The sequence below is a fragment of the Miniopterus schreibersii genome (assembly GCF_964146895.1).
Source record: "Miniopterus schreibersii genome assembly, chromosome: 7".
Taxonomy (NCBI): domain Eukaryota; kingdom Metazoa; phylum Chordata; class Mammalia; order Chiroptera; family Miniopteridae; genus Miniopterus; species Miniopterus schreibersii.
The window spans coordinates 36,865,577-36,878,635 of NC_138108.1; the positions used below are offsets into that span (position 1 = coordinate 36,865,577).

The following is a 13,059-nucleotide window of genomic DNA, read 5'->3' on the forward strand; positions in this document are numbered from 1 at the left end:
TTTTTTTTCCTCCTAAAAAATTTTAAAAATTCTATTTTAAAGAAATATTTCTGAGACCTATTTTTGGTAATGAATTTTGTGTTATGGAAATTTACTCTTGGAGACAGTTGGGGGGGAGGGTTGTTTTCAAGTCACTATTTAAAAAAGAAAATCAACAGTGGGAAACACCAAGAACTAGATGATTGTCTTCTAGGTCAGATATTAGCCTGTCCTTGCAAACTTCAGGATGGATGTCTTCTTCCAATGTACCGTAGAATAATCACTCCTCATGACTCATTCTCAAATGAAGATCTTACTGAATATTTTTCACATCTATTGAAAAAATATCCCTCAGTCCAGTAAAATGATTTATTTTTTGTTATATTTTACCCTGAGGAGACACAGTACTAAAGAACATAGGAAACACCTGACTCATTTATCTTAAATTCTCTTGGTGAATCCTGTTCCTATTCCCATCACTCAGAATAGTGTTCTCTAACTAGCTTTGTTGGTGTTTTACTGTGGGTAATATAGTTTATTGTCAACTATGCATACCTTGGGATGTTTGGCTTCTTTTTGAAAAATGAATATACCTCATTGAGAAATACCAACTAAAAATATTTTGAAGATAGTAACGTTTCCACAGACAAAAAATATTAACAGTATTTGTCATCATTTCGTTTCATTTTCTGTGCTATTAAAATTCACAATAGACCTAACATCTTAATAATTCCCTTAAAGATTCTGGTAGTTTTTCATTTTCCTTAAAAACTTTGTAACTTTTCTCATTCTACTTCAAAAGGGCATCTAACAATTTTATATGAATGTTTAGTTACCTTGTCTTTGACAGATCTTACAGATCTTTTAAATCTTTATACATTTAGTGGCCAAAAGTTATTTTAGTTATAGGAGCATCAAATCTTGATAAAATGGAAACCCTTTTGAGAACTTTTTTTGTGTCCTGACGGAAAAATACCTCTCTTTTTAATGGTTTCTAGTCACATCTAAGTATTTGCTTGTTCAAGAATGGAAACAAAGAAAAACACTGGGTTTCCTTAGGAGACATAATTCAGCTCATTACCGGAATGCTTTCTACCTACATTGAAAGGAGTAGCTGCAGTTGGGTTGAGGGTGGTCTGGTCTCCCTTAATACATCACATCAACCAATTAGACCTTTCAAAATATATTTTTTAACGTCAATATGGACACATATGCAATTGAATTTTAGTTCTTTAGTTTACACATCTAATGTTTGAATAGGAACATCAACACTCCAAAGCTTGCTGGGTATGTGTGTGTCCATGCAATGAGGTATGAGTGGACCTTCAATTAAGTCTCATAACCACTGCTGACATAAGCTGAAAGTCTTATTTGTTAAACTGAACTTTTTGAAATGCTCTTTGATGTGGCTTCTTAAATTACCCAGCGGCATAACTACAGCTTTGCTGCATCACCCTTGATCCCTGGCAGCATGGAAAATCACCAGGCATACGGAGCCAGCCAAGAAAATGGAACATTTTACATTTGTACTGGCCATATTTATTACATACAAGGATCTACTGTCGGAGTTAGACATCCAGCTTCAGGAAAGTGCACAGGTCTAATCTTACGGCATCTTCCTTTTACAAAACAGCTACTGTCTGAAAAAGAACTTTAAAAAGTATTCTTTTTACTCAGAACAATTTAAAAATTATCTGTCAAAAGTGTTAAACTGGTTTTCCACTAAAGAGAGGGAGGTGGTGAAACCACCCATTCATTTGCTTTTAGCTTTTTGCTTTTACCATTTGGTAACTCTTTAAAGTGCTAAAAGTACTACAAGTGAAAAACATTGTTTTCTTGTAATATTGTTACAGAAGACTTAGGTCTTAGACAAAAACATGTACTTATTTAAAAAACAAAAGAAGTAGCTCACGTCACTTTGCTACTCACTAAGTCCCAGGCCAATCACACTGTACAGAGACCCACTAGGAAGGTTTCCACATGAGATGCGTCTGGCACTTAGGGAACTTCCAAAATGCAGATCACTTTGGTTTCCTTTCTCCTTGGGGATATGATGACAGTGGTGGCTCTGAGATCTAGTTGCTGTCCTCGGACTTGGTCATTGAAGAAAATCCTCTGCAAATATCTCACAGACCACATTGGAAGCTGAGGAGCATGCCCCTTACTCCACAGCTGTTACAAGTTGTTATGAGTTTGGATTCTGTATCAACTGCCGGAATTCATGGAATTTTAGTTCTTATTTTTACATATTTAGTATGGTTGTACATATAAAAGTATCTGAGTCACAGTTGTATCAAGACAACCAAAATGTTTATAGGAATTATCCATAGTAAGATATTATTTCACTCCCATTATCCTGTTTTAATTTTTTTCATGGTACTTAAAACATTGAAAATACCTTTTTACTTTAGATATGTCTCCCCAACTAGAACATTTTATTTTTGAAGGCTGCTCTCCACTCTATGTCCAGCTCCTAAGAGAGTACATGACAGCCACTTAATAAACTTTTGTTAAATGAATTAATTTTCAAGAAGATACAGTTTTTGTGCAAACTGAAAGTTATTTATAAATGTGTGATGTGTTAGAAAGGAGCAAAAATTCCTAAGGACAGAACTCAGTAGATATGAAATACTTAACTTCTAAAAAGGTTGCATCTTTTACTATCAGAGTGGTCTAGAAAAGGGACATTGCCCGGCCGGGCGTGGCTCAGCGGTTGAGCGTCGACCTGGGATCCAGGCGATCGGGGTTCGATTCCTGGTCAGGGCACATGCCCGGGTTGCGGTCTCAATCAATGACTCTCTCATCATTGATGTTTCTATCTCTCTCTCTCCCTCTCCTTTCCTCTCTCTGAAATCAATAAAGATATATTTAATATATATATATATATATATATACATATATATATATAAAGAAAAATGACATTATTTTATGGCAGAAACAGAGATCTCTTAAGTATCCTATGTTTTTATTTTTCCAAAAGAGATGGAATTTCTATTTTTTTAAAAACCCACTGGAAATGCAGTTTTTCTTTCAAAATAGACCACAGTGTTTTTTCCTTACACTAGTCATTGATTTTGTCAATGGAATATACAACTTGTTTGATGAATCCCGGAGCTTTTGCCTGACTATATGGAATTTGAGTGTAAGATATCAAGCTCTCTAAATCCACTAACACAAAAGGGGGGGGGGGGGGGGTGCAGGGAAAGGAAATTCTAATCTGTGATCTGCTCCAATTGGTTGCTGCAACTAAGTGGGCTGCCTCCCACTTGTATTTTCTACAGGGAATATTGACCAACACTCAGGAGGCTCTGGAAAAGGATCCTGAGGTCCCCCTTAATTTCTGCAGTAGTTAGGTACTGTTAGTTGTCAGCCATCCTCAAAATACTTAACAGCCTACAACATTTTTATAAAATAGTAGTAGCAGTAGTAATAATAATAGCTTTGTTAGGTCTGAGACTTAGATATAAGGTGACCTATTATTTTCTTCAGTATGTGTTCTGTTCCTTTCTGTTCTGTTGTTAGTTTAGCCTTCAGGCCAGTTCTGAATGGCTGGTTGACCTTCTGGTGGAGTCATGGTAACCCAGTAGAATGGGGACACATTTGATTTTGTTTGCAAGGCACAGGCGATACGTGGTTTTAGCAATGAGCTGGGGATTCGTGGGGGCACACCTTTCCAAACATATGGGTCTTGGTTGAATCAACGATCTGTGGAGAAAGTGACGTGCCATCTGTCTTCCTTTCAATGACAATGATGGCATTCAGGTGAGCCCCTCTTAGGGTGCCCTGGGTAGGAGAAGCAGTGTCAGTGTGGCAGGTCACAGCTTTTACACATTTCAGATGCAAAAATACAGGTCTCACAGTAGCATGCAATCCCACTGTAACGTTCCGTGTGGTTCATTTTTATTGAGCCTTCTGATTTGAAATCCAAAACAGTACAATGTTATGTGGCTGAGCAAATGTTGCCCACGATATGAAACTGTTCGCATCTTTTGATACTTGAGAAAAAGTTTGTCTTTGTGGTAGTTGTGTCTATTTTATTTCTGTTTAAGTTTTCAAGGATTTGAGAAAAGTAAAACAGTTATATAAAATCATGTGGTCAGAGTATTTAAATATAAAAGAGAAGTTATTTCTCTGAAGTAACTTCAGAGAAATATTGCTCTTCAGTGACACAGGGACACTTTTAAATGTGTCGCTTCATGAAGTTTTAGTGAGACCCTATTCTCATGTTCTTTTCCATAAATCAGATATTGAAAAAAGAAGGGAGGAAAACGTGTCACTTTTTTTGTACGACTGTAATTTGAACATACCTTGCTTATAAAAAACCGGATGCTTTGCCCAACTTCCAGGAAGTCCTAAATCACAAGGGTTTAGCAACCGAGGTCCTCTTTGAAGAAAAACCAGGACGGGTGCAAAACATAACCGTCGCCTGCTGTGTGCAGCCTCCCAGTGTTCCCAGGGATGTCCGCGCGCGTGTGCTGTGCGTGTGCGCGGGCCCCGCGAGCCCAGCCCTTGCAGCGGGGACAGGCAGGGCAGCCCCAGCTTCTCGCTGGCCCCCCTGGCCTTGCACAGAAGAAAGGAGTTTGTCCCAAGAGGGGCATAAATGGGTCAAAAAGAGAAAAGCCAAGAAAGACACTTTCCAGGACACCTTTACTTAAGCACCAAGGAGGCCTTGTGAGCAGGTGGACTAGCCAGCTGCCTTCCAGGCCCTAGAAACTCTAGGGACACTGGCCCTTTGTCCCCAGCCTCCCGCCCTGCGGCGCCCCGGCTCCAGCCCTGACCTTGGCCGAAGGGCGCTGCCCCTCCAAACTCGGGCGCCCCCTTAGCAGAAGGAGGGCGGTGATGGTGTCCCCCCCCCCCCCCCCCCCCCGTGAGGGCGGACTCCCCGCGAGGTCGTCCCTCAGCGCAGAGCAAAAGCTCGGAAAGCCAAGCTGCCGTCAGCAGCATGTTCAGTGTTATCGCTGCACAGCTAGAAAAGGAATTAAAAGGCAAATAGCCCAGGAGGGTGACACATCTATGTCACTGTTAAAGGGAGGCTCTTGGGTGCTTAAAGTTGAGGAAATCAGAAAAGGGGGCCAAAGTCCTAAGTAGGGGCGGGGCAGAGGAGAAAGGCCTCTCTGCGCCTTCTCGTGCCTCTGTTTTGGTTCATTTTTGCTTGATGGTCACTTCTCCTCCCCCCCTCCAGTTAACCAGAGTTGATACTATTTTATTCACTTTTCAACATTTATAATTAAGCCCTTTCTTGTGTGGCCTCGTCCTCCCCCCTCATGCCCGGGACAGCCTCTGAAACATGTTAGGCCTCCAGAAGGGTCTGTCGGGTGACTGATCTTTACATTGGAAAAGCTGAAACCGGTATCTGCCTCTTTTTAGTAGGAAAGCTAGCATTGCCTGCTATGTGGTATGATACGTGCTTACCAAATGCTTTTCAGGGCACTGGGTAGAGCAGGCGGCTAAATTTAAGATGAAATGTCCCCATCTTTAAGAACAGGGTGGGTGTCCAGCCATTTACCCTCAAAGAAGGAAGCCCAGTGTAATTCTTGAGCATTCCTTTCTGCTTTGAATTGGGTGGCAGTCAGTTTACTTCCATACCCAGCCCCACTTGATGGCCAGGGAAATCCTAAGACTCTTCACAATACAACTCAGACCTCAGGGCTCTTGAAAATTATTGGGACCGTTGAAAAGTTTGCAATTCTGTTTTTGATGCCTGAAGTTTCATCTAGCAATACTATCCAGAATCTAAATATCATCTAGCATGAAGTCCTTTGATCGTGGGTCCCTACCTTATATTCTCTCCAGCCCATGGTGTTCATCCTGCCCTTAGTGAAGTGCTGCAGTGTGTTTCTTTTCCCTGTGGCTGGGTTTTATTGGAAGCTGCATATATTTATATGATTGTTTATACTGTACAGATGTAAATTACTTTTTGGTATACTCAGTGAAAGTAATGATCTTTTTAAAAATTCACTCAGATTTATGATTCCATAATCTTGGTGAATACGCCAAAGATACCTGGTTGTTCTTATTTTGATATTGAACATATAATCAATGGTATGACAAGGCCAGCTTCATTAATCTCCTTCATAAGTACTATAATATAATAGTTAATTTTTCCATACAAGGCCTCCAATTATCTCCTTGATTCTTGGTAACAGCCACAACCCCATTTTTCATTTTTATTACCTACCAGTTAATTGCATGAATAGGTTTTGCTTTCATTTCTATGTGATTTTCATTAGACAAAGTGGCAAGTGTTAACTCTTGCTGCTTTTTAGTTAGTAAGCATTTCAGGCTTTTAAATCAGAGATTAGCAAAGGGAAAATAGGGTTTTAAAAATGTTTTTATATAAATGTGCTTTCTAGCCTCAAAATTGCAGATTACTACTTCTAACTTTTACTCTTTTAGAAAAGAAGAGGCTTATTTGGAACCAATAAATTCTGTCAGGTAAGGAATATTAGCAGCTAGAGCTATATGGTAGGGTTTTCAGCATTATTTACCAATGAATCTCAGTCTTCTCAATCCACAGACTGCTTTCTTGTGCAATGTGAACTAACATGAGTGCAAATTTAATTTGAGTGCTTATGAAGGAATTTGTTAGTTTAAAAGTGATATAAACATTTTAATAAAGATGTTTGGAGACACTTGCTCATTTTTAATAATCAAATGTCTATGAAATGTCAGTTGAATCTTTAAAAATAAGAGTTTGTTATATAATTGCAATACCTCTGATAATTTTCCTGAGTATTCTATATATGAAATTCTTATGATAGATATAGTTTGACTACACTAAATTGAATCACTTTGCATGTATCACATTTTAGGATTTATAAGACTGTTTTAATTCATCTTGAAAGTTTTATTCATCCTGAAAATTGGTGATTGAATAAAATGATTACCACTGATTTAGTTATACATATCTCATTATGATTATAGAGAAATTACATTGCATTAATGGAGGGAAAATTTTAAGTTAATGTAGGTTTACATCATAATTATTTTCATCTAACTCTTATAGTATTGTGAGAATAAGAAAAAAATTCAGATTTTTACCACTTTACACTTTAAAAAAAGAGATAAAGACAGAGATCTGAAAACATTTTCTATGTTCTTGACAAGTCTGGATCCCACTGAAATGACTCAGGTATTTGTAATTATGGCATCAGATGGAAAATACACAAAATATCATCTAGACGGTGTGAGTTTCAAGATAGATGATTTGGCAAACGGAACATTCTTGTTTTTAAATAAATTCTTAAAAGATATGTTTTTATTTTTTTAGAGAGAGAGAAAGGGGGAGAGAGAGAGAGAAAGGAACATCAATGAGGGAAAAACATGAACATCGGCTGACTGCCTCTTGCAAGCCCCCGACCAGGACTCGACCCTGTGACCGCCTGGTGCATGGGTGTCAACGTTTAACCACTGAACCACACCAGCCAGGCTGGGGCATTCTTTTTTACACCACTTCAAGTTTCCTTTTAACTAAATCATGTTCCCCAAATGATGAATAAGAAATATAATTATAGAATTCTGTGATTAGCAGCAGAGAAAGTAAAAGAGATTTAGGCAGGAAAAAACAAGTGAATCTTTCCCTGAAATACTACCTCTAAGAAAATAGGGAATCAAGAGGAAAATAGAAATAAACCTCTTGCAAGTGAGAAGCATGGAGGATGAAAGTTTTATATGATGGGTGATGAGGGACGGAGTAGAGGGCTGCGTTTATGTCGCTTGATTTTATGGGTACAAGTGGGACTGTGTATGTAAAGTAGAGAAGCCAGCTGCGGTGAGAGTTTCTTGAGGGAGCCGCCTTAGCTGGCTTGCAGGGAGCAGGTGGCTGGGAACTCGGCTGCCTTTGGATCTGGAGAGCTCAGCCACCGGTCACCTCTCAGGGCGGAGAGCTTCCAGCCTTGGGAACATAAATGGAAATGTTCAGGCTCATGTGCAAATAGGAGATTCGAGTAGCATAAATTTGTATCGGGAGTTATTTTTAAAATTATGTAGGCAGACAATTTTTTAAAATTTGAGGGGACATTTATATTCAAGGGTAATGTTGGAGCTGTGAACCAATATCTTGGTTTACTAAAAACTTAGAACAAGATTTTTGCAGCTGTACCTTTTGTCTATGTTTCTGTATTGTGGTATGGGAACAACTAGGATGTACCTATTTATTTTAGATGATGAAGGTTTTCATTTTTTAATGTTGAGTAATAGGAAAGCATGTACATTAAAACTTTGATTTCATAATTATTGCTAAGTTTTTTAAAGTCTATTTTAATTTGATTTAAAGAAAAATATTAACTGAATAATAATAAAACAATAGTATGTGGAGGACAGAAGTAATGAAAGTGGCATGTGAAACCTGGTGTTTGAGGGTGTTCATGTAGTTTTATCCCATGTAGCTTATGCAGCACCAAATGTATTTTGTAGAGTCTGGGAACAGAAAATATCTCAATAAAATGCTCTTATGTTTTAATTTTGCAAAAACTGTAGTTGTTTTTTTATCCTACCAACATAGGAAGGCTATTTTCCTGTCCAAAGTGATTTCCATTTCTAATAACAATCAGAAAGTATAGTTTCATGTTTTACAAATGGATGAATGAAACTTAAGTGTATGCACTTGTGAGTAAATTAAGAAAGTGAATATTCAGATTTCCTTTGCCTATGGATGCTTGTTTATTTTTTTATTCTCATTAAATACAATTTAATGTAATCAATTATTGTCTTGAACAAAACAAATCCCCAGATTTTCCAGTAATTTTATATTACACTTAATAGTTAAACATAATAACTATTAACAATTTTTTCTTATACTTTTAAAATTATTGTACATAAAATTGACTTTGGGGGAGTGTGTATAGTTCTATGAATTTTAACACATATATAAATTTGTGTAACCACCACTGCAGTCAGGTTATAGAATTGTTCTATTACTCCAGAAAACTCCACTCTGAATTTTGAAGTATCCCAAACCACAGAACTGTTTTTATTATGTGTTACCTATCTTAAACTTGTAGCAAAAATAGGCTACTTTACTATTCAACAATTCTGTAATCCAGCCTTCTTTCTAATGTATTTAAGTTTTTCTAATTGCCAATTTTGCACTTTGTTGATTTATACTCCTGACCAGGGATAGTCTTAATTTCTCCTCTCTACAAAATATCATCAACTAATTTAAGCTCTAACCTCAGGAGATTTCCTAGACGATGGTGTCAGTTCATGTTACATCTGTTTACAAGTAGTGTTTTGTTCATTGTTTTTTGAACTGCCAGTTGTCCAATCTTAATGCTGGAGATTATTATCTGGAGTACACAAGAGAATCACTGCCGTGTCTCTTTTTATAGGCTCTGCAAATAGTGCTTTATCTTTTCCCAAGTATTTTCGTGGCTTTGTGCCATACTTTTTCTGTGGTTGAGTACTTTCATCACTGTATATTTTTCTGAATATGTATGGTATATGCAGGAGGAAAGTCACAAGTTATAAGTAAAAAAATTTTACTTGATCAGTATTTAAACAAGGGTTGCATATCAACCAATCTGTTATGGGCATTTGAGTGTACAGTTGTGACATGCATTTCCAGTAGAATGCATTTCATCTATAGTCCATGAAAAGTAATAAATTATTTTAAAATAAAGATCAACATTTTCTGGGCTGTGACATGAACCTGTAATTTATGACTTTGCCATAAATTAAAATATAAGAAACTTAAATATATTTGTAATAATTGTCATTGACGTCATTTCAGACTACCATAAGTATTATCACCTCACGTAGGGAAAACATTAACAAGTTAATTTTAACCTTGACCTTTGGATTTTAAATATTCTTGTTTAATGATTCTTTTAAGGTTTTTCAAGGCTCCTTATATACATATGATTTCTTGGGACTCTCATCTGATTTGTGTTATGATTTCAAACAAGTTTTTTGTTTTTGTTCAGTTCCTGGAAACAAATACATTATTGAATGAGATTCTTTATTATCTTTGTTTGGGAATGAAAAGTAAAACCTTAAGGAATAATACAGCTACTTTTACTTGCTCACACTATTTTCTATCCTTTGAAGTTATAAATTGACTCTTTTATCATTTGCTCTTCAGATGGATCCTGTGCAAAAAGCAGTCATTAACCACACATTTGGAGTGTCCATTCCCCCAAAGAAGAAACAAGTTATTTCTTGTAATGTCTGCCAGCTTCGCTTTAATTCAGATGTGAGTATCACCTTTTCATTGCTCTCTATAGTCTGTCAAGCTGAAAGTCTGATTGTTCTGAATATATATATATGGATATATATATATTTTTATTTACATAATCTGTAGCAGCCACTCCTCTTGGTGGCCCACTATTTTAGTGTGCCAGGTTTTTAAGGGATTTCGATTAAACACTAGAAACTTGAGCAAAAGAGTGGCTAATATAAAAAAATCAAGGCTCTCTCTATGTAATCAGACTCACCTGTACCATTTTACACTTAATCTGACCAATTATATTTACTTTTGAAAAATACTCAAATAGCAGGAAATATGTTTTAAAGTTTAAAATGCAATGGAAGTATGAAAATAATTAAAATGCAACGAATGCTGAAGAAAACCGTTGTTATTACTCTTGATAACAAGTGTCACATTTCATGTGTGTGTGTGCCAAATCATATTAAATACCTAAGAAAATAATTTACTATACAATTTATATTTTCTAAAACATGGAAATATAGAGAAAGGTTTGTAAATTATTTTACCTGGCCAGCTTAATTATACTGTAGAAATAAAATAACATGAAATCAAAATAAATAATATTAGAATATTTATAATATTTAATTACCAAATAAAGCCAATGGCCAGTGCAAATCTGAATCTGGAGATTACATATGATATGTGATATTTCTTAAATGCCTTCACCCCAGAAGCCATTTTGCAAAGAGTATGTTACAGGATTCGTGTTTATTGGAAATACTAAAATAAGAAATACTCTGTGTACTGTTATATAATTGCACTTATATAACTTTCTGCAAAAGACAAAACTATGGAGACATAACTACTAGAGATATACTAAAGTATAATATTACTGTTAGATTTAAGGTAAAATAATTAAAGGACTTTTGCAAGAAAATACAGAATAATACATAGTGAAATAGATCCAAGAATATTTAACAGCTTTGCATACTTATTATCCAGATTTCTACAGTCACATAGGGAAATTAAAGTATCTATAACTTTATGAATATAAAATGAAAATGCTCCCTACATAACTGACTCCTTATGAAAGGAATGCCCACCTGAAGACATGCTTCATATTTAGCATTTAACAAGAAGGTTAGAGTGATATGATGTGAGGACAACTACTGGCCATTGTGGCTTTGAAGGTGAAAGAAGGGGCCACAAGCCAAGGAATGTGGGCAGCCTCTAGAAGCTAGAAAATCAAGGAAACCAATTTTCCCCTAGAACCTCCAAAAGAACACAGTGCTCCGGAAATATTAAGATAGTAAATGTGTGTTGTTTTAAGCCAGTAAGTTTGGGATAATTTGCTACAACAACTATAGAAAACTAATACAGTAGCCTACATGTGGATGTTCCATAGTTTATTTAAGTAGTCCCTTATTGGCAGACATTCAGGTCATTTCCAACCTTTAGAATTACATAGATTTTCATAGTCAGCAAATGACAGAGCTCAAACGTAAATTCAGGTCTCTTGCTTCTAAATCCACAGCTCTTCCTATTCTATGATATTGCTTCCCTTAATAACTTTGCTCATTTTCTTCACATTTATTGGCCTTTATTTTATGCCAAGCACTGTACCAGGCTCCAGAGTCCAGCAGCAAATTTATTAACAGTGTGAATGAAAGCATCTAAGGTTTAACCTTATCAGATCCTCCCAGGACCTGTTCCAGGCCTTCTGCTCTATATTTTTATTACTCCATACATAGAGAGGCCACAATCTAATATAGAACACTCAATTAAGAGTCTTTGAATGTGTTCTAAGTCTTAACTCAATAAATCACTTCACCACTGTGGGCCTCAGTTTCCTCTCCTATGATGTAGCTTAAAATGGACTACATGATCTTCAGAAGGACCTTTCCAGTTCTATGATTAGAAATCATTTCCATGGCATTTCTGCTAGAAGAACAGGGTATAAACACCCTCATTTTACAGGTGGAACAGTTAAGACCAAGAAGGAATGACAGCAAGTCTTGTTTTTTGTTTGTATCATGGGTTGGCTGGGGTTGGTGGGCCAGTCTTCATTCTATACCCCGGACTTGCTCTGGGAGTAGGTTCACCTTTCACTTGAGCTTCAGGGCTTGTCAGTAATTGTCTTTGTACTCACTCTATGGCCTGGGACAAATGCACACATGTGAGCACGTGGCCACCAGCTTCCTTGTCACCACTCAAAAGCTCTGTTGATAGTGGAGACAGAAAGAAAATTTCTGAGTCTACTTAGACTCTAGGCAGTAAAGCCACATAGTCTGGATGGCAAATTCACAAGTGTGACATATACATGTTCTCCGTTTAGTAATGGTGCTGTAATCTGCATAACTGAGCTCTGAAACCGAGCATTTTTTATTTGGGGGAGAGTTTATTATTTTATAATTACCCTATTTACATTTTAATGTAAGAATTGAGAAGATGCTCATCCTTATTTTCTTTAATAACATTTCTAAATCAGCCTGAGACTGAATTGCCTTCACTCTTCAGGGTAGAAAATATGGTTATTGAACAATCTGGAAGGCAGATTTGCACAGTAAACAGACTGCATTCTGCAGTTTTTCCATTACCCATATAAAATGTAGCAGGGCAGGCTTCATGCATTAAAATTCAATGTGACCTAGTTTAAGTGTCCCATAGTAGCCCTCTTTGTCCAGCTTTCATCATCTCAGTTGAACTCCACTATTGGAAAGCAAAAGGCTACAGCTTTATTTACACAATACAGTGTTATGCAAATGAGCAAGCATTAATCACAAACATTTCCCAAATGAACCTTTACAAATTAACACCATTAACTTTGCCAGGGGGCAGGCATTGTAGTCCAGGAATAATAGGTCTTTCCAACTGAGTCCCAGACATTTGCACAAATGTGTACAGCACCCAAATCCCAAGTTTCTTCGTAGACA

The 13,059-nt window shown here is 36.8% G+C and overlaps 1 protein-coding gene across 7 annotated transcripts in view; it reads left to right on the forward strand.

The window, feature by feature from the left end:
- ZNF385B (zinc finger protein 385B) overlaps positions 1–13,059 on the forward strand; it is a 306,355-nt gene that overhangs the window by 252,088 nt on the left and 41,208 nt on the right. For 6 of the 7 annotated variants that reach the window (XM_081142156.1, XM_081142158.1, XM_081142160.1 and 3 more), the window contains 2 exons: positions 6,376–6,414; positions 10,061–10,171. In XM_081142156.1, the coding sequence (XP_080998282.1) occupies positions 6,376–6,414; positions 10,061–10,171 (150 nt within the window). The remainder of the gene's footprint in view (positions 1–6,375; positions 6,415–10,060; positions 10,172–13,059) is intronic. The other variant, XM_081142157.1, reaches the window with a different exon arrangement.